We start from the raw sequence: 24204 nt of genomic DNA, 5'->3' as shown, positions 1-24204 counted from the left end.
AGGCCTAAGATAGTGTAGACCCTAACAGAGGAAGATGTGAGTAACCTTTAGTGACATCTTCTTTTTATTCTGGACAGTGCAAGAACAAATTAATAGAATTGTCATCAAAGGAAGCACAACGCTCTCTAAGGCTGGTTTCACATTTGCGTTTTTTGGCGCTGCGTTTTAGCGCAAAAAAAGCATGCGTTTTTTCCTATATTTAACATTAATAACGCATGCGTTTTTTTGGTATGCGTTTTGCCGCGTTTGACGATGCATGCGTCGTTTCTATGCTTGCGTTATGTTGCGGAAATGCAACATGTAGTAATTTCTAGAGGCGTTTTTTTGCCGCAAAAAAACGTATTGCTGTCTATGTAAACGCATGCGTTTTTTAGCACATACGTTTTGTTGTGTTTTTGAATGCGTTTTAATTAAGATAACAATGTCTAGACACTGATAAGCCACCCCCCACCATCAAGGTGATAAAAGGGAGGGTGTGGACAGTTGCAGGTCACTTGTCACCAGACTCTGAAGCCGAAGAGACACGGACAGGCCACATCTTGGAGGGAAACAATGTGAGTATATCGTAGCCAATGCCTTTATTTTTTATTTTCTGTTTCTATATGTCCTAATTTCTGCCATTTTTTTCTTTCTACATGCATCAGAATGTCATCTTCGGATTCTTCGTCTGGTGAGGAGTTTCAGCCAGAACAGTCGGAAGTGGAGCATGTCAGTGAGGTATTTGCCTCGTCAGATTGGTAAGTATTCACTGTCACATCGACACATGTGACAATTTGATTTTTCCTTTTTTTTAGAGCTCTGCTACTGCGGCAGAGACAGGGCCGGAGCAGCGGAGTCAAGGTCCGGTGGAAAGACGGCAGCGGGTACGTATACAAGGATGACTGTCCTCAGTGTAATATTCTTGAATCTTCCTTTCTTTCCACTCATATTTCTAAACTTTTTCCTTCTGGAATCCTTTTGTATCTTGACTTTCCTATTCATGCCATTTCTCAGCATCTTTTTTTTCTTTCTTTTCCTTATGTAATTGAGCAAACTTTAATGACTTTCTTTATCTTTTAGGTTTCACAACGGGACCATAACCTGATAGACAATGACCTACTCATCACCCTGGTCCTGGAGCGAGTCTCGTTGTGGGACAGCCGGGATCCACTGCACTCGAGCAACACCACGATCTGGAGGTTGTGGATTGAGGTGGCCCAAGCAATTGCCTTTAACCCTTAAATTTAACAGCTACAGGCAATTTAAGGGTTAAATCGCGGAAAAAATTGGTGTGGGCTCCCGCGCAATTTTCTCCGCCAGAGTAGTAAAGCCAATGACTGAGGGCAGATATTAATAGCCTGAAGAGGGTCCATGGTTATTGCCCCCCCCCCCCCTGGCTAAAAACATCTGCCCCCAGCCACCCCAGAAAAGGCACATCTGGAAGATGTGCCTATTCTGGCACTTGGCCACTCTCTTCCCTTTCCCGTGTAGCGGTGGGATATGGGGTAATGAAGGGTTAATGTCACCTTGCTATTGTAAGGTGACATTAAGCCAGATTATTAATCAAATTGTATGAAAGGGTTAAAAAGACACACACACATTATTAAAAAGTCTTTTAATGAAATAAACACACTGGTGTATTATTTTATTGTTCTTTCAATCCACCTGAAACGTGACAGATCATCGGAAGGTATGTATATTGTTGGTTTATTATTTTTAATTTGTTACAGAACGAGGGTCGTCTTCAGGTGGATTAAGAGAACAATAAAATATTAAAACAACCTGTGTGTTTATTTCATTAAAATACTTTTTTAATAATGTGTTTGTGTTTTTTTTTAACCCTTTAGACTATTGGATTAATAATGGATAGGTGTCATAATTGACGCCTATCCATTATTAATCTGGCTTAATGTCCCCTTACAATAGCAAGGTGACATTAACCCTTTATTACCCCATATCCCACCGCTACACGGGAATGGGAAGAGAGTGGCCAAGTGCCAGAATAGGCATATCTGCCCTCAGTCACTGGCTTTACTATTCTGGCGGAGAAAATTACGCGGGAGCCCACGCCAATTTTTTCAGCGATTTAAACCTTAAATTTAATAGCTAGAGTGCCGAAATTTTGCAAATACTCACTACTAACATTAGTAGTGTGGAATATGCAAAAAAAGGGGGATATGACATGGTTTACTGTATGTAAACCATGTCTCATATCATGTCGGGTTATGATATTAACATAATAACTAGCACCTCTGCCGTTATCACCCACTCCTGGTTTGGGATTTAAAAAAATTATATTAAATACAGATCAAATACTGCCAGTTTTATAACAACCTTGGTGTGGAAAGGAAAAAGATAGGAGAGATGGTCAACACAAACAAAACTAAAGTTTATTAATGATAAATATTATTATCATTGTAGAAAATTACTGGTACAGATATAATTACAACAGGACATTTACACAACATTGTCCAGCCATGACACACGTCCAATATCTGAATAAAAAAAGGCAGCAAAAAAAGGCAGCAAATTGGTCCCGCAGTTGACCGCAGCGGGTGATGCTGGAAATCGGGCAGTGGGTGTGCAACTGGTTCATCCAGTTCAATGTTGGGTCGCTCCTTAACCATTATATAATTGTGCAGAACCACACAGGCTTTGACCACCTCGTCGACTGTTTCCACTTTTAGATTTATGGCTGATGCAAGAATGCGCCATTTAGCGAACAGAATGCCAAAGGTACACTCTACTGTTCTTCTGGCCCTGGTTAGTCTGTAGTTAAATATCCTTCTAGTGTGGTTCAAGTCCTGACTGGAATATGGCTTCAGTAGGTTTTCACACATCTGGAAGGCCTCATTCCCAACCATAACGAATGGCAGAGGTGGACCTTGAGTGTTGGGGAGAGGTTGTGGCGGGGGAAAATTGAAATTTTGTCCATACACACGCCGGCCCATATCTGAGTTCTTGAAAGTCTGGGAATCTTTGCCACGGCCAAAAGCTCCAATGTCCATGGCGATGAAGCGACAGTCCGCATCAGCTATTGCCTTGAGCACAACAGAAAAATATTTTTTATAGTTGAAGTACTCCGATCCTGTTCTGGCAGGTTTGATAATGCGGATGTGCTTTCCATCCACCGTTCCTAAACAGTTGGGGAAATACACTCCAGAATTTTTCTGCTATTTCAAGCCACATGTCCACGGTGGGAACGGGTATAAACTCATCCCGGAGTACATTCCACACAGCCCGGCAGGTGTCCGCAACTATTCCGGACAGGGTGGATATTCCAAGGCGGTATTGGAAGTGGAGGGATGATAAACTCTCTCCGGTTGCCAGAAATCTGTAAGAAAAACAGAAACAAAAAACATTACAATCTATTCTATTTATGGTGTGTTTACGCTAAAAAAGATAGCCAAAACATACATGTGTGAAAACAAAAAATTTGGACTGTCATTGGGTTTAGATTAGTAACGTACCGTAATGTAACCAGCAGACGTTCCTCCGGTGGAATCGCTCTACGGAGCTGGGTGTCCTGTCTCCGTATGGTTCCTTGGACACGAGCAAGCAAATCCCGGAAAGAGTCTTGCGACATCCTTGTATATTCGTGGAATTTCTCCGGGTTGGCATTAAGCTCGGCATAGAGCGTGTGATAGGCTCCACGGCTCTCACGTACTTCGATAATGGGGTGCCTCCAAAAACGCCTACGTTGTCTCCTCCATCTTTCGCGATTTCTGTCTTGCTCCCAAGCAAAAGCACAGGCAAGAAACAGCTTGAAGCTGAAATCCAGGCTGAAATAAAAGCTCTCCATGCGAAGATCCATCATGACACAGGATACAGTAGCAAACTGTTAAAATTTCAGTCTGTATATAGAGATCCTAACATATACGCCTTCTTTAGTCCCATTGGCGGTGTCTGGTTATCTTGATTTTTCTCTTGTGAAATTTCTCATCATGGGAACAAAAAACGCAAACGCAGGAAAAAACGCATGTAAACGTGTAAAAACATGGCGTTTTTTTACCGCATGCGAAAACGCATGCGTCTAAAAAATGCAGCGTTTGTATGCGTTTACATTTTTACACCACCTGCGTTTGCGTTTTAAACGCTGCGTTTTTAAACGCAAATGTGAAACTAGCCTAAACCCTACAAATGTAGCTGTTTTGTTATTACAACCACATATAGGGGCAGCACGGTGGCGCTGTGGTTAGCACTGCAGCCTTGCAGCGCTGGAGTCCTGGGTTCTAATCCCACTCAGGACAACATCTGCAAAGAGTTTGTATGTTCTCTCCGTGTTTGCGTGGGTTTCCTCCGGGTACTCCGGTTTCCTCCCACATTCCAAAGACATACTGATAGGGAATTTAGATTGCGAGCCCCATCGGGGACAGCGATGATAATGTGTGCAAAATGTAAAGCGCTGCGGAATATGTTAGCGCTATATAAAAATAAAGATTATTATTATTATTATGTCAATTCTCAGTAGTAGCAGGCCACATGCTGTCTGTGAGATGTGGTCTCCTGCCACGGTTTGACTGCCTATTAATAACTAAATTGTAATTTTCACTTAAACATAAATTATTTCACAACCTAGTACTAGGGTCTGAACATTGATTATTATTGCAATATCGATCTACTGCAGCTCAGATTGTATAAGTAAAGCTAAACTTTATAGAGTGCAATATGCATTACTGTGAAACAGACCTTTGTCACAAAAGGAACAAACTTCACACAAAAAAAATCCTCCCCTGAGTTCTTACTCAGTTTCATAGGAAGTGTTTTCTTTATATATATACAGACACGCAAAGAACTTTGTGAAGAGGATATATACATTTTGTCTCTTAGCACGTAGTACAGCTACACAGAAACAGAGGTTTTTAGCTGCTTGTCACTCTGAAATGTAAGTATGCACTCTCCCATACATACGTACTAGCGAATATATCTTTATTAGTGTTGGACAAGGACTTGATTTTTACTTGATTTTATTTCTTTATTGCAGCACATAACATGGATGCTACAGAAAGTACACTGACAAGTACTATAACTGAAAATGATTATTCAGGGTCCTCAGTCTACTTTGTCAAAGGCTTCGACACAGTGAATTCTGTTTTCAAGCCCACTCTATACTGCTTTATATTTTCTTGTGGACTTGTTGGGAACTCCTTGGTGTTGTGGGTTTTATTATGTTTTAAGAAGATGAACTCTTTGACTGATATTTATCTTCTCAACTTGGCCATCTCCGACTTGATGTTTGTATTTTCATTACCATTTGTAGTGTATCAACTCCTCAATCAATGGGTGTTTGGAGAAGCCATGTGCAAATTGTTATCAGCAATGTATTTCATTGGATTTTTTAGCGGTATATTCTTTATTACAGTCCTGAGTGTAGACCGGTATCTAGCAATCGTCCATGTGGTTTTAGCTCTCAAGTATAGAACCATGAAACTGGGGATGATTGTTTCTTTAGGTGTGTGGATTTGCTCTTTTCTGTTGTCTGCAACAAACTTCATGTTTCACACTGAACAGACAAACAATGGCTTCACTGACTGTATGGTTTCCTATCCGGAAGGGCAAGAGGAACTTTGGACACTCCTGTCAAATTTTCAAATCAATATATTTGGTTTAATCATACCTTTGGTCATTTTAATTTTCTGTTACTCACAGATTATCAGAAGTTTGCACAACAGCAAGAGTATGCAGAAGAAATATGCCGTGAATCTGATCCTTATACTTGTCCTCGTTTTCTTTGTCTTTTGGTTTCCCTACAACATAGTCATCCTTTTAAGAATATTAAACACATTGGGTGCATTTGGGGATCCCAGTTATGTTGAGAAGTTGGAAATGGCAATGGAAATATCTCAAGCAATATCTTTTTTGCATTGCTGTTTAAATCCTATCATCTACACTTTTGCTGGAGACAACTTTAAGAAGCATCTTTATCGTATGTTTAACAAGTTATTAAAATACATGCATATAAACAGGAAATGTGGATCCAGTGAAAATCCCAGTGTTGATCGATCATCCATCATAGGACGAGATACAAGATCTTCATCAGATGCCATTATTTGAATTTATCATCTGGTGGAAAGGTGGTCAACATTTTAGAAATGTGAAGAAATCCCTATTTAGCTAAAAATGTATACTTGAGCAACAATCATGCATGTAATCGTGATCGCTTAAAATGTTGGCAAAGTTTACTAAACAATATAACCAATATTTAAATAAGCTTGTTAAAAGGTAACTCCCATATGGAGCATTTATGGCTTGGAATATGCCATACATTGCTGATAGATGAGGTATGAAGGTCCTATCACTTCCATTTGCTTATTCAAAGCAACCATTATCACACACTCTGACCTTTTGAATTGAAGTGTTGCTGCTTGCTAATCTCTTTCTATAAGGATGTTTCACTCATCTATTGTTCGCAGTCTGAGCATGGACAACGATGCACAGCCTGGCCACTGGTCTTTTCACCGAACCTCCACAGCTTCATATATGCCTATGAGGTTGTCGAGACCTCTGACTAGTCCTTGTATGTGGTCTATACTCCAACTGTGATACATGAATGAGTGAACATATTCTAGCTCTCGTGGATTTCAGAAACAGAGTCCCATAGTCACTTCTCCATTGATTTGAGTGATAAAGTTGAACACTTTGCATTAGGGTGCCAGGATCCCTGTTTTCCTGATAGTTCCGATTGCCCTACCGCTTAAGCATTTTTGGCTTGTGCTGTGTAATATGGGAATACCCTTCAATAAAAGCTTTAATGTTGTTGAAGCTCATGCTCTATAATAAAAGAGATTTGTCTTGTTGATAAGGTTCTTGTTTCTACCCTGCTAACAGTAGCCAGATAAAAGGCCAGACAAATAATACGAAGTGTTTGCAGTTCATAGACAAGCTGAGTAATTCCTTCCAACTCTGCCACAGTTATACAGTTATTTCCATTACTTGTGGGGTTTTTTAAAGCTGTTGTCCTCCAGGCATCAAAAGCTTTTGCTAAACCCTTTTAAATGCTTTAGTTAATGTTATCTTGGCTTTTGTTAATTCATTTCTGAGTTGCACAATGTTATTTTTTTGTGATATTGTATGTAAAATAATGTTTCTTAAAGGTTTTTTTTATTGACTAACTATTTTTCTGTAATGATGGAACCACAAGTTATCATATCTGCCTGAACAGAAGAAAGCACCTTCTAAGTTCAAAGAGTTTAGTGCATTTAGTTTTTTGTTTTGTATCTTTAGCACTTGCCCATTAAAAAAGTTTGATAGGCCATAATCATTACCTTCAATTTATTTTCTCAGAAAAGTGTACCTATTTAATTTTTCTGCTCCATTCTTAAAACTGTTCATCATTAATCTGTTAAGAGTCTGTGTATTAAACATGTATTTAACAGTTTATTTCACAAGCAAAAATGCTGTTTAACCCCTTAGCGACCTGTGTCTATAATGTGCATCATAATAATTTAAGGGCTGTATGAAGCTGCCTCAGGAGCTGAGCCTGCTTCATACCAGTCAGATGCTGGCTGTGATGTAAGAGACGACATCTTCTTGTAACTGCAGGGACCAGAGCTTGCTCTGATTGCTGTACTAACCATTGAAATACCTCTGTCAGTGTCTGCTAGGATCATTCAGATGATGTAATTACCACTGCCTGCATGCTTATAGACTTCCATTGGCTTCCTGCTTCAAAATCGTGTGGAGCAGATGGGATGCCATGAGGTGAGGGCCTCCTGAATGCTCCGTAACTGCTTTCCTAGTCCTGCAAAGCTCAGTCACAAGCTGAGATTCAAAAGAGAACCATAATTTCACTATAAACTTTATTACTGTAATACTGTGTATTGCAGTATACAGTAAAAGCAATCAGACTCATAATTCGGGAGACTAAGGTGACCAAACAATAAAGTAAAAAAGCCTTAAAAAATATAAAAGTCTAAATTATCATTTCCCTCTTCAAATACAAAAACATAAATAAAATAGTTGGTATATTTTCATATGAAAACATCAGATCTATTAATATGTAAAAGTATTTACACCATACATTAAAAAGTGATCAAATGTAACCAAAAAATAGTCTCTATGCCGCAGTTGCGGTTAAAATGCTTTGCCTTTACGCTTTATTTTTCTTGTCAATTTGCATTAGCCCTTGTGCCTTACCATTTTATTAATTATTAAATAAAGAACTTTTTTTTTTATATTTTACTTGGGAGCTAGAAGGTTTTTTCATGATATTTGATGTTTGCCATGTGAGGATCAGAATGGAGTTCCGTGCACCTGAAATATCGTGGTGTGTTAACCTGTCTTTTACTACTGATTAAAAAGTGATGCGCAAACAGGAATTAAAATGCCAGAATTGTAATTTTTTTGGCTGCCACACTTCCCAAAAAGAAACACAATAGAAAATAATCAAAATGTCATGTAATCCAAAATATTTTCAATAAAAATGTCAACTCAATGCTGAAAAAACAATCCCTCGCCCAGTTCCTTGGATGATAAAATAAAAATGTTACAAATCTCAGAAAATGGCAGCAAAAGTTATTTTTCATTACAAAGTTCTGACATTTTTTAGCCACTAAAACATAAAAAAGCCATAAAAGCATGATATAGCTATTACTGTAAGCAGCAAAATGAATTCCGTAAAAACAAAAATTGTGGAATTGCTTTTTTTTCACCTTTTCATTCCACAAAATAAAAATATCTAACCCCTTAGTGACCGAGCCAAATTTTTGAAATCTGACCAGTGTCACTTTATGTGGTAATAACTCTGGAACACTTCAACAAAACCCAGTGATTTTGAGATTGTTTTTTCGTGACACATTATACTTTATGATAATGGTAAATTTAGGTTGATATGCTTTGTGTTTATTTATAAAAAATATCAGAAATTTTAAAAAAATGTTTAAAAATTAGCAATTTTCAAACTTTGAATGATTATCCCTTTAATCCCGATAGTCATACCACAGCAAAACATTAATAAATAACATTTCCCACACGTCTGCTTTACATCAGCATCATTTGCAAAATGTTATTTTATTTTGTTAGCATTTTAGGAGGTTTAAAAATGTAGCAACAATTTAAATTTTTTTCAAGGAAATTTGCAAAATGTATTTTTTTAGGGACCTATCCATGTTTGAAGTGAATTTGGGGGTCCTATAAATATAGGGAAATCCCCACAAGTTATACCATTTTAAAAACAGCACCCCCAGACATATTGAAAACTGCGGTCAGGTAGTTTATTAACCCTTCAGGTGTTTTACAGGAATTAATGCAAAGTGGCATGAGAAAAATGAAAATGTGTATTTTTACCACCTAAATGCCGCTAACTTCTGAACAGGTTACAGCAGACGACAGACTCTAAGGCCGCGATTTGGTCGTGAATTGCCATCGCAAACATCAGGACCACACAATCATGATCTGAGGGCACCAATTGGGATAAAGAAGAAGCCCCCACACTCTGTTAACCATTTATAATGATGTAGTCACTATTGACAGCAGCATCTAAGGGATTAAACAGATATGGATGGTGCAAACACTGATCATGGCTGATACAGCAAGTTGTCAGCTATAGTGGACAGCCGACAGCTGCTGGATTGACACCTGTATGGGGATATAAGTCTCTTATATCTCAGGTCAGTTAAAAGGCGTATTGGCGGTCACTAAGGGGCTAAATATAAATAAATAATGTAATTCAAAACTACAGCTCGTCTCACAAAAGGCAAACAATGGAAAAATAAAGTTTGGGCTCTTGAAACAAGGAGAGGAAAAAAAAGAAAGCACAAAAACTACAAATGCCAGGTTCTTCAAATGATTAATTACCTTATACCTTGTGGGAATAAAAGGACTAGAAATAGGAAAAACCCAATGTGGCTAAACAAAGAAGTAAGACAGGCAATTAACAGTAAAAAGAAAGCATTTGCACTACTAAAGCAGGATGGCACCATTGAAGCTCTAAAAAACTATAGGGAGAAAAATACTTTATCTAAAAAACTAATTAAAGCTGCCAAAAAGGAAACAGAGAAGCACATTGCTAAGGAGAGTAAAACTAATCCCAAACTGTTCTTCAACTATATCAATAGTAAAAGAATAAAAACTGAAAATGTAGGCCCCTTAAAAAATAGTGAGGAAAGAATGGTTGTAGATGACGAGGAAAAAGCTAACATATTAAACACCTTCTTCTCCACGGTATTCACGGTGGAAAATGAAATGCTAGGTGAAATCCCAAGAAACAATGAAAACCCTATATTAAGGGTCACCAATCTAACCCAAGAAGAGGTGCGAAACCGGCTAAATAAGATTAAAATAGATAAATCTCTGGGTCCGGATGGCATACACCCACGAGTACTAAGAGAACTAAGTAATGTAATAGATAAACCATTATTTCTTATTTTTAGTGACTCTATAGCGACAGGGTCTGTTCCGCAGGACTGGCGCATAGCAAATGTGGTGCCAATATTCAAAAAGGGCTCTAAAAGTGAACCTGGAAATTATAGGCCAGTAAGTCTAACCTCTATTGTTGGTAAAATATTTGAAGGGTTTCTGAGGGATGTTATTCTGGATTATCTCAATGAGAATAACTGTTTAACTCCATATCAGCATGGGTTTATGAGAAATCGCTCCTGTCAAACCAATCTAATCAGTTTTTATGAAGAGGTAAGCTATAGACTGGACCACGGTGAGTCATTGGACGTGGTATATCTCGATTTTTCCAAAGCGTTTGATACCGTGCCGCACAAGAGGTTGGTACACAAAATGAGAATGCTTGGTCTGGGGGAAAATGTGTGTAAATGGGTTAGTAACTGGCTTAGTGATAGAAAGCAGAGGGTGGTTATAAATGGTATAGTCTCTAACTGGGTCGCTGTGACCAGTGGGGTACCGCAGGGGTCAGTATTGGGACCTGTTCTCTTCAACATATTCATTAATGATCTGGTAGAAGGTTTACACAGTAAAATATCGATATTTGCAGATGATACAAAACTATGTAAATCAGTTAATACAAGAGAAGATAGTATTCTGCTACAGATGGATCTGGATAAGTTGGAAACTTGGGCTGAAAGGTGGCAGATGAGGTTTAACAATGATAAATGTAAGGTTATACACATGGGAAGAGGGAATCAATATCACCATTACACACTGAACGGGAAACCACTGGGTAAATCTGACAGGGAGAAGGACTTGGGGATCCTAGTTAATGATAAACTTACCTGGAGCAGCCAGTGCCAGGCAGCAGCTGCCAAGGCAAACAGGATCATGGGGTGCATTAAAAGAGGTCTGGATACACATGATGAGAGCATTATACTGCCTCTGTACAAATCCCTAGTTAGACCGCACATGGAGTACTGTGTCCAGTTTTGGGCACCGGTGCTCAGGAAGGATATAATGGAACTAGAGAGAGTACAAAGGAGGGCAACAAAATTAATAAAGGGGATGGGAGAACTACAATATCCAGATAGATTAGTGAAATTAGGATTATTTAGTCTAGAAAAAAGACGACTGAGGGGCGATCTAATAACCATGTATAAGTATATAAGGGGACAATACAAATATCTCGCTGAGGATCTGTTTATACCAAGGAAGGTGACGGGCACAAGGGGGCATTCTTTGCGTCTGGAGGAGAGAAGGTTTTTCCACCAACATAGAAGAGGATTCTTTACTGTTAGGGCAGTGAGAATCTGGAATTGCTTGCCTGAGGAGGTGGTGATGGCGAACTCAGTCGAGGGGTTCAAGAGAGGCCTGGATGTCTTCCTGGAGCAGAACAATATTGTATCATACAATTATTAGGTTCTGTAGAAGGACGTAGATCTGGGTATTTATTATGATGGAATATAGGCTGAACTGGATGGACAAATGTCTTTTTTCGGCCTTACTAACTATGTTACTATGTTACTATTAATTGATAGCTAATGGAAAATGTAATCCTTTTCACAGTTGGATGTGTTTACCAAAATGTGCTGTCCAGAGATGAACTCAAAATGGTTTCCAAGATGCTTCCTGTGTAACTACCTGTGCTCAATAATGTGGAGGAAACTTTGATGCCGGTCAGCGTATTCTGTTTTCATAAATCCCAGAGAAGTTAGAAAGGAAAGGGAGGATAAGCCAATATTGTCTACTGATGCCTCTAGGTGTGGCTCTTCAGCGTGTTTGATTAGTCTGACTTTAGTCTTCTGTGCCTGTTCATTTAATCTAAGGAGCGTTGATAATGACATTTTAGCCCTTATCAATAAATCACACCACTGTGGTACAATAGGCTCAGTAGACTGACATATAAACTAAAAAAATACAGATGATGTGTCCGGCCACTGAGCTTGTTGTACTGCTCTGGTGTGATTTGTTACTAGGAGCTCAAAGTTCTTATTTTTTAGCATATGATTGCCATTTAGATGAAAGGAACAAGCAGAGAGAAGTAATGTCATAAGAATGGAATAGCCCACGGTAGCAGCTTCATTAGAGAAAATTCAGTTATCCTTCCTCCCCATGACAGGGGTCCGTTTAAATGACCTGTTGATCCGCTATGTGTTTACTGATCGGTGGTCATTTAACCCCTTTCTGCCATTGGACGTAATATTCCGTCCATGTGGGGTGGGCCTTAATTCCCAAGGACGGAATATTACGTCCAGCGCGATCGGCCGCGCTCACGGGGGGAGCGCGGCCGATCGCGGCCGGGTGTCAGCTGCTTATCGCAGCTGACATCCGGCACTATGTGCCAGGAGCGGTCACGGACCGCCCCCGGCACATTAACCCCCGGCACACCGCGATCAAAGATGATCGCGATGTGCCGGCGGTGCAGGGAAGCATCGCGCAGGGAGGGGGCTCCCTGCGGGCTTCCCTGAGACCCCCGCAGCAACGCGATGTGATCGCGTTGCTCCGGGGGTCTCCTACCTCCCTCCCTGCAGTAAGTCCCGGATCCAAAATGGCCGCGGATCCGGGTCCTGCAGGGAGGGAGGTGGCTTACCAAGTGCCTGCTCAGAGCAGGCACTTGGTAACGCTGCACTGCTCTCAGACAGATCGGTGATCTGTCAGAGTGCTGTGCAAACTGGCAGATCACCGATCTGTATTGTCCCCCCCTGGGGCAAAGTAAAAAAGTAAAAAAAAAAATTTCCAAGTGTGTAAAAAAAAAAAAAAAAAAATCCTAAATAATGAAAAAAAAATATATATATTATTCCCATAAATACATTTCTTTATCTAAATAAAAAAAACAAAACAATAAAAGTACACATATTTAGTATCTCCGCGTCCGTAACGACCCGACCTATAAAACTGGCCCACTAGTTAACCCCTTCAGTAAACACCGTAAGAAAAAAAAAAAAAAACGAGGCAAAAAACAACGCTTTATTATCATACCGCCAAACATAAAGTGGAATAACACGCGATCAAAAAGACGGATATAAATAACCATGGTACCGCTGAAAGCGTCATCTTGTCCCGCAAAAAACGAGCCACCATACAGCGACAACAGCAAAAAAATAAAAAAGTTATAGTCCTCAGAATAAAGCGATGCAAAAATAATTATTTTTTTCTATAAAATAGTTTTTATCGTATAAAAGCGCCAAACCATAAAAAAATGATATAAATGAGGTATCGCTGTAATCGTACTGACCCGAAGAATAAAACTGCTTTATCAATTTTACCAAACGCGGAACGGTATAAACGCCTCCCCCAAAAGAAATTCATGAATAGCTGGTTTTTGGTCATTCTGCCTCACAAAAATCGGAATAAAAAGCGATCAAAAAATGTCACGTGCCCGAAAATGTTACCAATAAAAACGTCAACTCGTCCCGTAAAAAACAAGACCTCACATGACTCTGTGGACTCAAATATGGAAAAATTATAGCTCTCAAAATGTGGTAACGCAAAAAATATTTTTTGCAATAAAAAGCGTCTTTCAGTGTGTGACGGCTGCCAATCATAAAAATCCGCTAAAAACCCGCTATAAAAGTAAATGAAAAAAATGTATTTATTTCCATTTTCCCATTAGGGTTAGGGCTAGGGTTAGGGTTAGGGCTAGGGTTAGGGTTAGGGCTAGGGCTAGGGTTAGGGCTAGGGTTAGGGCTAGGGTTAGGGCTAGGGTTAGGGTTAGGGCTAGGGCTAGGGCTAGGGTTAGGGCTAGGGCTAGGGTTAGGGCTAGGGTTAGGGCTAGGGTTAGGGCTAGGGTTAGGGTTAGGGCTAGGGTTAGGGCTAGGGTTAGGGCTAGGGTTAGGGCTAGGGTTAGGGTTGGGATTAGGGTTAGGGTTAGGGCTAGGGCTAGGGTTAGGGTTAGGGTTGGGGCTAGGGTAAGGGCTAGGGTTAGGGTTAAGGCTACAGTTAGGGTTGGGGCTAAAGTTAGGGTTAGGGTTTGGATTACATTTGCGATTGGGATTAGGATTAGGGGTGTGTCTGGGTTAGAGGTGTGGTTAGGGTTACCGTTGGGATTAGGGTTAGGGGTGTGTTTGGATTAGGGTTTCAGTTATAATTGGGGGGTTTCCACTATTTAGGCACATCAGGGGGATCTCCAAACGCGACATGGCGACCGATCTCAATTCCATCCAATTCTGCATTGAAAAAGTAAAACAGTGCTCCTTCCCTTCCGAGCTCTCCCGTGTGCCCAAACAGGAGTTTACCCCAACATATGGGGTATCAGCGTACTCAGGACAAATTGGACAACAACTTTTGGGGTCCAATTTCTCCTGTTACCCTTGGGAAAATACAAAACTGGGGGCTAAAAAATAATTTTTGTGGGAAAAAAAGAGATTTTTTATTTTCACGGCTCTGCGTTATAAACTGTAGTGAAACACTTGGGGGCTCAAAGTTCTCACAACACATCTAGATAAGTTCGTGGGGGGGTCTAGTTTCCAACATGGGGTCACTTGTGGGGGTTTCTACTGTTTAGGTATATTAGGGGCTCTGCAAACGCAATGTGACGCCTGCAGACCATTCCATTTAAGTCTGCATTCCAAATGGCGCTCCTTCCCTTCCGAGCCCTCCCATGCGCCCAAACGCTGGTTCACCCCACATATGGGGTATCAACGCACTCAGGACAAATTGGACAACAACTTTTGGGGTCCAATTTCTCCTTTTACCCTCGAGAAAATACAAAACTGGGGGCTAAAAAATAATTTTGAGGGGAAATTTTTTATTTTATTTTCACGGCTCTGCGTTATAAACTGTAGTGAAATACTTGGGGACTCAAAGTTCTCACAACACATCTAAATAAGTTCCTTGGGGGGTCTAGTTTCCAATATGGGGTCACTTGTGGGGGGTTTCTACTGTTTAGGTACATTAGGGGCTCTGCAAACACAATGTGACGCCTGCAGACCATTCCATCTAAGTCTGTATTCCAAATGGCTCTCCTTCCCTTCCGAGCCCTCCCATGCGCCCAAACGCTGGTTCTCCCCCACATATAGGGTATCAGCGCACTCAGGACAAATTGCACAACAACTTTTGGGGTCCAATTTCTCCTGTTACCCTCAGGAAAATACAAAACTGGGGGCTAAAAAATTATTTTTGTGGGAAAAAAAATTTTGTTTTATTTTTACGGCTCTGCATTATAAACTTCTGTGAAGCTCTTATTGGGTCAAAGTGCTCACCACACATCTAGATAAGTTCCTTAGGGGGTCTACTTTTCAAAATGGTGTCACTTGTGGGGGGTTTCAATGTTTAGGTACATCAGTGGCTCTCCAAACGCAACATGGCGTCCAATCTCAATTCCTGTCAATTTTGCATTGAAAGGTCAAACGGCGCTCCTTCCCTTCCGAGCTCTCCCATGCGCCCAAACAATGGTTTACCCCCACATATGGGGTATCAGAGTACTCAGGACAAATTGTGCCACAACTTTTGTGGTCCAATTTCTTCTCTTACCATTGGGAAAATAAAAAATTGGGGGCGAAAAGATAATTTTTGTGAAAAAAAAATGATTTTTTATTTTTACGGTTCTGCATTATAAACTTCTGTGAAGCACTTGGTGGGTCAAAGTGCTCACCACACCTCTAGATAAGTTCCTTAGGGGGTCTACTTTCCAAAATGGTGTCACTTGTGGGGGGTTTCAATGTTTAGGCACATCAGTGGCTCTCCAAACGCAACATGGCGTCTCATCTCAATTCCTGTCAATTTTGCATTGAAAGGTCAAACGGCGCTCCTTCCCTTCCGAGCTCTCCCATGCGCCCAAACAATGGTTTACCCCCACATATGGGGTATCAGAGTACTCAGGACAAATTGTGCCACAACTTTTGTGGTCCAATTTCTTCTCTTACCATTGGGAAAATAAAAAATTTGGGGCGAAAAGATAATGTTTGTGAAAAAAAATGATTTTTTATTTTTACGGTTCTGCATTATTAACTTCTGTGAAGCACTTGGTGGGTCAAAGTGCTCACCACACCTCTAGATAAGTTCCTTAGGGGGTCTACTTTCCAAAATGGTGTCACTTGTGGGGGGTTTCAATGTTTAGGCACATCAGTGGCTCTCCAAACGCAACATGGCGTCCCATCTCAATTCCAGTCAACTTTGCATTGAAAAGTCAAATGGCGCTCCTTCCCTTCCGAGCTCTGCCATGCGCACAAACTGTGGTTAACCCCCACATATGGGGTATCAGCGTACTCCGGACAAATTGTACAACAACTTTTGGGGTCCATTTTCTCCTGTTACCCTTGGCAAAATAAAACAAATTGGAGCTGAAGTAAATTTTTTGTGAAAAAAAGTTAAATGTTAATTTTTATTTAAACATTCCAAAAATTCCTGTGAAGCACCTGAAGGGTTAATAAACTTCTTGAATGTGGTTTTGAGAACCTTGAGGGGTGCAGTTTTTAGAATGGTGTCACACTTGGGTATTTTCTATCATATAGACCCCTCAAAATGACTTCAAATGAGATGTGGTCCCTAAAATAAAATGGTGTTGTAAAAATGAGAAATTGCTGGTCAACTTTTAACCCTTATAACTCCCTAACAAAAAAAAATTTTTGGTTCCAAAATTGTGCTGATGTAAAGTAGACATGTGGGAAATGTTACTTATTAAGTATTTTGTGTGACATATCTCTGTGATTTAATTGCATAAAAATTCAAAGTTGGAAAATTGCGAAATTTTCAAAATTTTCGCCAAATTTCCGTTTTTTTCACAAATAAACGCAGGTAATATCAAAGAAATTTTACCACTATCATGAAGTACAATATGTCACGAGAAAACAATGTCAGAATCACCGGGATCCGTTGAAGCGTTCCAGAGTTATAACCTCATAAAGGGACAGTGGTCAGAATTGTAAAAATTGACCCGGTCCATAACGTGCAAACCACCCTTGGGGGTAAAGGGGTTAATAGACAGGTTTACACTGACAACCACTCCTTAGTGCCACACTGAGTGATCTGTAATAGATCTTTCAGTGTACATAGACTGCTATTGTTCTCAGCAGGGCGAGTGCTGTTTACACAGGATGAGGTGCTGTCGAGAACGATGATCTTTTTCACAAAAGATAATTTCCTCCAACTGCTGAGCATTTTGCTCATTCATCTGGAAATCAGCAGCTTGTTTACACTTGAATATTGTGAAAAATCATTTCTAGGAATGTTTGTTCATGATCTTGCAGTATAAATGTGAGTGTAAATGCACCTTAAGTTCTGTGGGATGAAGTAACAAACAGCATGTGCTAACCAGCAGTTAAATCATCTCTGCATTGTGAAGCATAGGCAGTTGCACAGGATGTATCATGGGTACCATTATAACTTCATATTTGCATTTTTTTTTTAAAATACCTCCAACTGTGGAAATTGGTTAATTTTACATCTATTGATTAAACAGCACTTTTATCCATGTGACGGCTAGTTCAACAAAACAAGTCTTTATTGTCTAATAATTGGACTGGGATACTCTCATGCAGTTTATATAGTACACACCATGCTTGCCTCTACCCCAACATATTTTGCAAGTCCGCTTCCTCATGCCTGCCTCAGTCACAAAACGCACATTGGAGATGAGGCAGACAGTGTTTACATCCTGACTTCTATGCTATGGGTAAGAACTGTCTCCTCACATAAGTGTGTTGAAGTGTTGATGTTGAAGTGATTTATGATGCACTGTCACTTTTTACTTCAGTTCTCAGGCATTGATCTGACATACCGATTAAGCACCTTGCAAAGTGGTATAAAGGCTAGATTAGAGATCTTGCACTTTGGGAGTTCCACTTGTTTTTTGCCTTTCATGTGTGGAATATCCTCTTGAGGACTTCTCAATATTATAATAAATCATGGTTTTAATGTTGTTTAATAAAGAAGTGTGTTTTCTATGAAAAGATCTGTGACGTTTGTCTTGCTTCATGTTATGGTAGGCCTCACTATCATCGCTAAATAAGGTGATTTTGCGGGAGGCTAATTTATATGACAATATCTACCTAGCCCCAATACACAAATGAGACTTAATGAGCCTTCTTTCAAGAAAATAATGAATGTATAGTAACAGTTAAAGAAAACCTGTTACCATTTTATTCTTGCTTACAAACTCAGACCATCTAATTTACGATCACCTCCCCAGTCACTTCAAACGCCGCTTCTTCTCTTTGGATGTAAGTGGATAGCATCTCTATGTCTTACAAACAATGCCTGAAGTCCCACGCCGGTGTAGTGGAATCAGAGCAGCAGTGCAAAGTAAAGTCACCAGTTTCATTACTGTTCAAGTAGAGAAGTGTGAGGCGCACCTGTGCAGCTCTCTGATTCTACTGCAGAGGCTTGAAAACTTCGGGCACTGATGATGACGTAGAGACGTCATCCACTTAAATTCAGGGTGAAGACGTGGTGCTTGAAGGGACTGGGGCAGTGCTGATCACAATCTGGAGACATCCATCAGACCAGATCGTGCAGTTTTTCATGACGTGTCCAAGAAGTATCGTTTCTCCTTGCGAAGAGTGACATGATAAGCATGTCGAGGTGAGGAGACTTAAAGCCGCAATGCTCCTCTGTGAAATATGCAAATTGTCTCTTCAGAGAGGAAGAGAACTAGAACTCTAGTGCCATCTATTGGAAGTAGCAATCCTAACAGTCAAAGTCGACCCTTTACCGAGCCTAGTCACATGACTTAGGATAATAGCCAAACCAGAATCTCAATTTGCAGACACTGTGTTTCGGGGTACTGCCCCTCGTCAGTGCAAAGTGGAGATCTGGTTTGGCTGATTGAGAGGCGTCTGGCCGAGATCCAAGAAGTATCGTTTCTCCTTGCGGAGAGTGACATGATAAGCATGTCGAGGTGGGGAGACTCAAAGCCGCAATGCTCCTCTGGGAAATATGCAAATTGCCTCTTCAGAGAGGAAGAGAACTAGAACTCTAGTGCCACCTATTGGAAGTAGCAATCCTAACAGTCAATGTCGACCCTTTAAAGAGCCTTGTCACATGACTTAGGATAATAGCCAAACCAGACTCTCAATTTGCAGACACTGTGTTTCGGGGCACAGCCCCTCGTCAGTGCAAAGTGGAGATCTGGTTTGGCTGATTGAGAGGCATCTGACCGATTTGGCTATTATCCTAAGTCATGTGACAAGGCTCGGTAAAGGGTCGACATTGACTGTTAGGATTGCTACTTCCAATGGGTGGCACTAAAGTTCTAGTTCTCTTCCTCTCTGAAGAGACAATTTGCATATTTCGCAGAGGAGCATTGTGGCTTTAAGTCTCCTCACCTCGACATGCTTATCATGTCACTCTCCGCGAGGAGTAACGATACCTCTTGGATCCCGGTCAGACGCCTCTCAATCAGCCAATCCAGATCTCCACTTTGCACTGACGAGGGGCAGTACCCCGAAACAGTGTCTGCAAATTGAGATTCTGGTTTGGCTATTATCCTAAATCATGTGACAAGGCTCGGTAAAGGGTCGACATTGACTGTTAGGATTGCTACTTCCAATTGGTGGCACTAGAGTTCTAGTTCTCTTCCTCTCTGAGGAGACAATTTGCACATGATATGTGTAAAATATTTTAAGAGGTATGCAGGGGTAGCTTGACAATATAAAGGGGTTATAGGAACTCCATTCACATGATCTTAAACGTGATGGGCAGGGGTTATAATTGAAAAAACGTATAATTAGAGTTGAGTGAATATGTTCAGCATCGGTCGCCAAATTTGAATATGCCATATTCGTGCCATATTGGTACGGAATTTATGTTTGATCGGTTCCGAATATATTCGGTCACTTCTACTACCATTGACTCCAATCAGGCTCGAACTTGCTCATAGGGTAACAGTGGAATCCACCGGTGGGCCCCAATGCAGATCTGACTCTGACTTCCTAACTCCACTGTATGGGCAGTACTTGGCATAATTCACTTGATTCACTCTGTACAGATAAAAGCAGCATCTCATCATTAATTAACCAAATTACCCAGTTTATTATTATATAGAGATATAAGTAAATTTGTGAACGGCGTAATGTAATATTTGTATGCAGGTGAAAAGTGGGCCCCCCAAAGTCAATGTTACTGGTGGGCCCTTGATACCCTAGTCCGATACTGACTCCAGATGTTTGTAATGGTCAATTATAATTGCATTATGGTAGAAACTGTTGGTTTACTGACTTCTAAGGTTGTAGATGAATGGGTTATTTACCGTATATCTTTTGAGAAGTATGAATCCGGGAACTTTGCAGATTTTTTGCTATTACGAGCAACATACTGTCAAAAATTGATATGGTCTTCGGATCCTTGAACTCCCTGTAATTGGCTTATATGATGTAGTGATTGAATAACCTAGGTCCATATAAGAGCTTTTGCCTGTCATGTTAGCACTTAAAATATAAAGATCCCTCCCAGGTAACACCACAATTGTTTAGAGTTATTATGTCTGGGTTGATGTTAACAGTATTCAGACACATACTTTACACCAGCTAAATGGACCAGAGGACATGATAGTTTTGAGATGATCATTATCTTCTATAGGTGAGTTATTTAGGCATGTTCTGTGACCTGCTCTGAGTTCATTGTGCAGAGAGGGGAATTTGTGACCGTTCTCTTTTATTAATTTGGAATCCTGTGTTATTCATATATACTTTAATACTTTTTATTATAATCTTGTATGCAGTGATATGCTGACAATAGATCTCCTACAGAACAGGAAATAATGGTCTGTTGTGAGCCTTAGTGACTGAAATAAAAACTGTCAAATTTGAAGAATTATTTTTACTTTAGTCAGTAGTATTGCGAAACCTAACATTCTTAATAAAAATTAAATGACAGTAAAAATCTTAACATGTTTGGAATAAAAAAAGTAAGCATTAGGCATTTTTTTAAGGACACATTCACTTTGCTTATTAGGAAATTGTATAAACTGCAATCCCCAAATAAATACCGTATATACTCGAGTATAAGCCGACCCGAGTATAAGCCGACCCCCCTAATTTTGCCACAAAAAACTGGGAAAACTTATTGACTCGAGTATAAGCCTAGGGTGGAAAATGCAGCAGCTACCGGTTAATGTCAAAAATAAAAATAGATACCAATAAAAGTAAAATTAATTGAGACATCAGTAGGTTAAGTGTTTTTGAATATCCATATTGAATCAGGAGCCCCATATAATGCTCCATACAGTTCATGATGGGCCCATAAGATGCTCTATATAAAAATGTGCCACATATAATGCTCCATACAGTTCATTATTGCCCCATAGATGCTCCATATAAAGCTGTGCCCCATATACAATGCTCTGCACCGTTCATTATTGTCCCATAGCTATGCCATATAGTGCTCTGCACCATTCATTATTGCCCCATAGCTCTGCCCTATAGTGCTCTGCACCGTTCATTATTGCCCTATAGCTGCGCCATATAGTACTCTGCACCATTCATTATTGCCCCATAGCTGTGCCATATAGTGCTCTGCACCATTCATTATTGCCCCATAGCTCTGCCATATAGTGCTCTGCACCGTTCATTATTGCCCCAATGATGTACCATAGAAAGCTCTGCCATTGCTGCTGCTGCTGCAATAAAAAAAAAATGCCATACTCACCTCTCTTGCTTGCAGCTCCTGGCGTCCGGTCCCGGCGTCTCTCCGCACTGACTGATCAGGCAGAGGGCGGCGCGCACACTATATGCGTCATCGCGCCCTCTGATGTGCACAGTCAGAGCGCAGAGACGCCGGGAAGATGGAGCGACGCCCGGCGTGTGGAACGGGGATAGGTAAATATGACATACTTACCTGCTCCCGGCGTCCCGCTCCTTCTCCTGGACAGCTGGTCTTTGGTGCCGCAGCCTCTTCCTCTATCAGCGGTCACCGTTACCACTGATTAGATGAATGAATATGCGGCTCCACCCCTATGGGAGTTGAGTCCATATTCATTTTTCTAATGAGCAGTCCCACGTGACAGCTGAAGAGGGGAAGAGCTGCGGCATCGAAGACCGTGGGACTGCAGGGACAGCGCCAGGATCGCCGGGACTAGGTAAGTATGCCTCAGCGCCCTCTCCCCCTCACCCGCCGACCCTGCCACCCACCGTGACTCGAGGATAAGCCGAGAGGGGCACTTTAAGCCCAATAATTTGGGCTGAAAATCTCGGCTTATACTCGAGTATATACGGTACTTATCAGATTCAATCCTTGTCAATGTATTGTAGGAATGATAAGGTAATGATAACCTTAGGTAAAAAAAAAAGAAGGAACCATCCTGTGGTGGAGAGGGGCCTGGAGTGCTGTCATGGACTGCCCGTAGCGGGCACGACGATGTCAGCTGCCAGCCTCAAAGCCGGCTTATAGAAGAGAACGCCATGCATTGTAGGAGACAGGGAAGGTAAGAAGAAAGATTTATTTTTTAAATGTGTTGGAAAAGAGCAGCAAAACGAAGGACATTATTACAGGAAATGACCCAAGATTAAGCACATTATACCAGACAGGGACCCCATTATTACAAAAAGGGATCCAAGAAGAGCGACATTATTACAGAAAGGGATCAGGATGGGGGACATTATTACAGGAGGGGGCTCAGGATAAAGGACATTGTTATAGGACTGGAGGCCAGGATGGGTGGCATTGTACCAGGAAATGGACCAAAATGAAAAATATTATTACAAAAAGGGGCGTGATAAGTGGGACATTAACCCGTTCATGACCCCAGCTTTTTTCATTTTTCACTCCCCTTCTTCCCAGAGCCATAACTTTTTTATTTTTCTGCCAATATGGCCATGTGAGGGCTTATTTTTTGCAGGACGAGTTGTACTTTTGAAATACGTCATTGGCTTTAGCATGTCTTGTACTCGAAAATGGGAAAAAAAACTCCAAGTGCGATGAAATTGCAAAAAAGTGCAATCTCACACTTGTTTTTTGTTTGGCTTTTTTGCTAGGTTCACTAAATGCTAAAACTGACCTGCCATTATAATTCTCTAGGTAATTACGAGTTCATAGACACCTAACATGTCTAGATTCTTTTTTTATCTAAGTGGTGACGTTTTTTTTTTAATGATACCATTTTGGTGCAGATATCATCATTTGATCGCCCCCTTTTTGCATTTTAATGCAATGTCGCGGCAACCAAAAAATCGTAATTGTGGCGTTTTGATTTTTTTCTCGCTATGCAGTTTAGCGATCAGGTTTATCTTTTTTTGATAGGGCGATTCTGAACGTGGCGATACCATGTGTAGGCTTTTTTTTTTTATTGTTTTATTTTGTATGGGGCGAAAGGGGGGTGATTTAAACTTTTATATATATTTTTTTTCATATTTTTAAAAACCTTTTTTTTTTTAAATTTTGTCATGCTTCAATAGCCTCCATGAGAGGCTAGAAGCTGCCACAACTTGATCGGCTCTGCTACATAGAGGCGATGCTCCGATCGCCCCTATGTAGCAGAATTACTGCATTGCTATGAGCGCCGACTACACTGTGGCGCTCATAGCAATCCGGCATCAACAACCATAGATGTCTTAAGGAGACCTCTGGTTGTTATGCCGACACGCTGATGACCCCTGATCACGTGACGGGGTCACCGGTGCACGCATTTCTGGACAGATGGCCAGAAGTGCTTGTTAAGTGCCCCTGTCAGTTTGACAGTGGCATTTAGTTAATAGGTGCGGGTGGATCGCGATTCCACCCATGCCTATTGCAGGCACATGTCAGATGTTCATAACAGCTGACATGTCCCGGCTTTGATGCGGGCTCACCGCCAGAACCCACATCAAAGCAGGAGTTCTGCCCTTGGACGTACTATTCTGTCTGAGGGCAGAAAGGGGTAGGCCAGGATATGGGACATAATTACAAAAAAGGGCCAGGTTGGGGGACATTATTACAGGACAGGCAACAGAATGAGGGACATTCTTACAGTAGATG

The 24204-nt window shown here is 40.8% G+C and overlaps 2 protein-coding genes across 2 annotated transcripts in view; both read left to right on the top strand.

The window, feature by feature from the left end:
* The window catches only part of IMMP2L (inner mitochondrial membrane peptidase subunit 2), a 1988725-nt gene that overhangs the window by 229207 nt on the left and 1735314 nt on the right, over nucleotides 1–24204 (top strand). The gene's annotated exons all lie outside the window — the stretch shown is intronic.
* Nucleotides 4791–6151, top strand: LOC138674082 (C-C chemokine receptor type 4-like). The gene is made up of 2 exons (XM_069762029.1): nucleotides 4791–4864; nucleotides 4964–6151. Exon 2 carries the CDS (start codon nucleotides 4972–4974, stop codon nucleotides 6031–6033), a length of 1062 nt encoding a protein of 353 aa, XP_069618130.1. The 5' UTR covers nucleotides 4791–4864; nucleotides 4964–4971; the 3' UTR covers nucleotides 6034–6151.

Source organism: Ranitomeya imitator, chromosome 4, assembly GCF_032444005.1.
Source record: "Ranitomeya imitator isolate aRanImi1 chromosome 4, aRanImi1.pri, whole genome shotgun sequence".
NCBI classification, from domain to species: Eukaryota; Metazoa; Chordata; class Amphibia; order Anura; family Dendrobatidae; genus Ranitomeya; species Ranitomeya imitator.
This window is presented reverse-complemented; position numbering and strand designations above follow the sequence as displayed.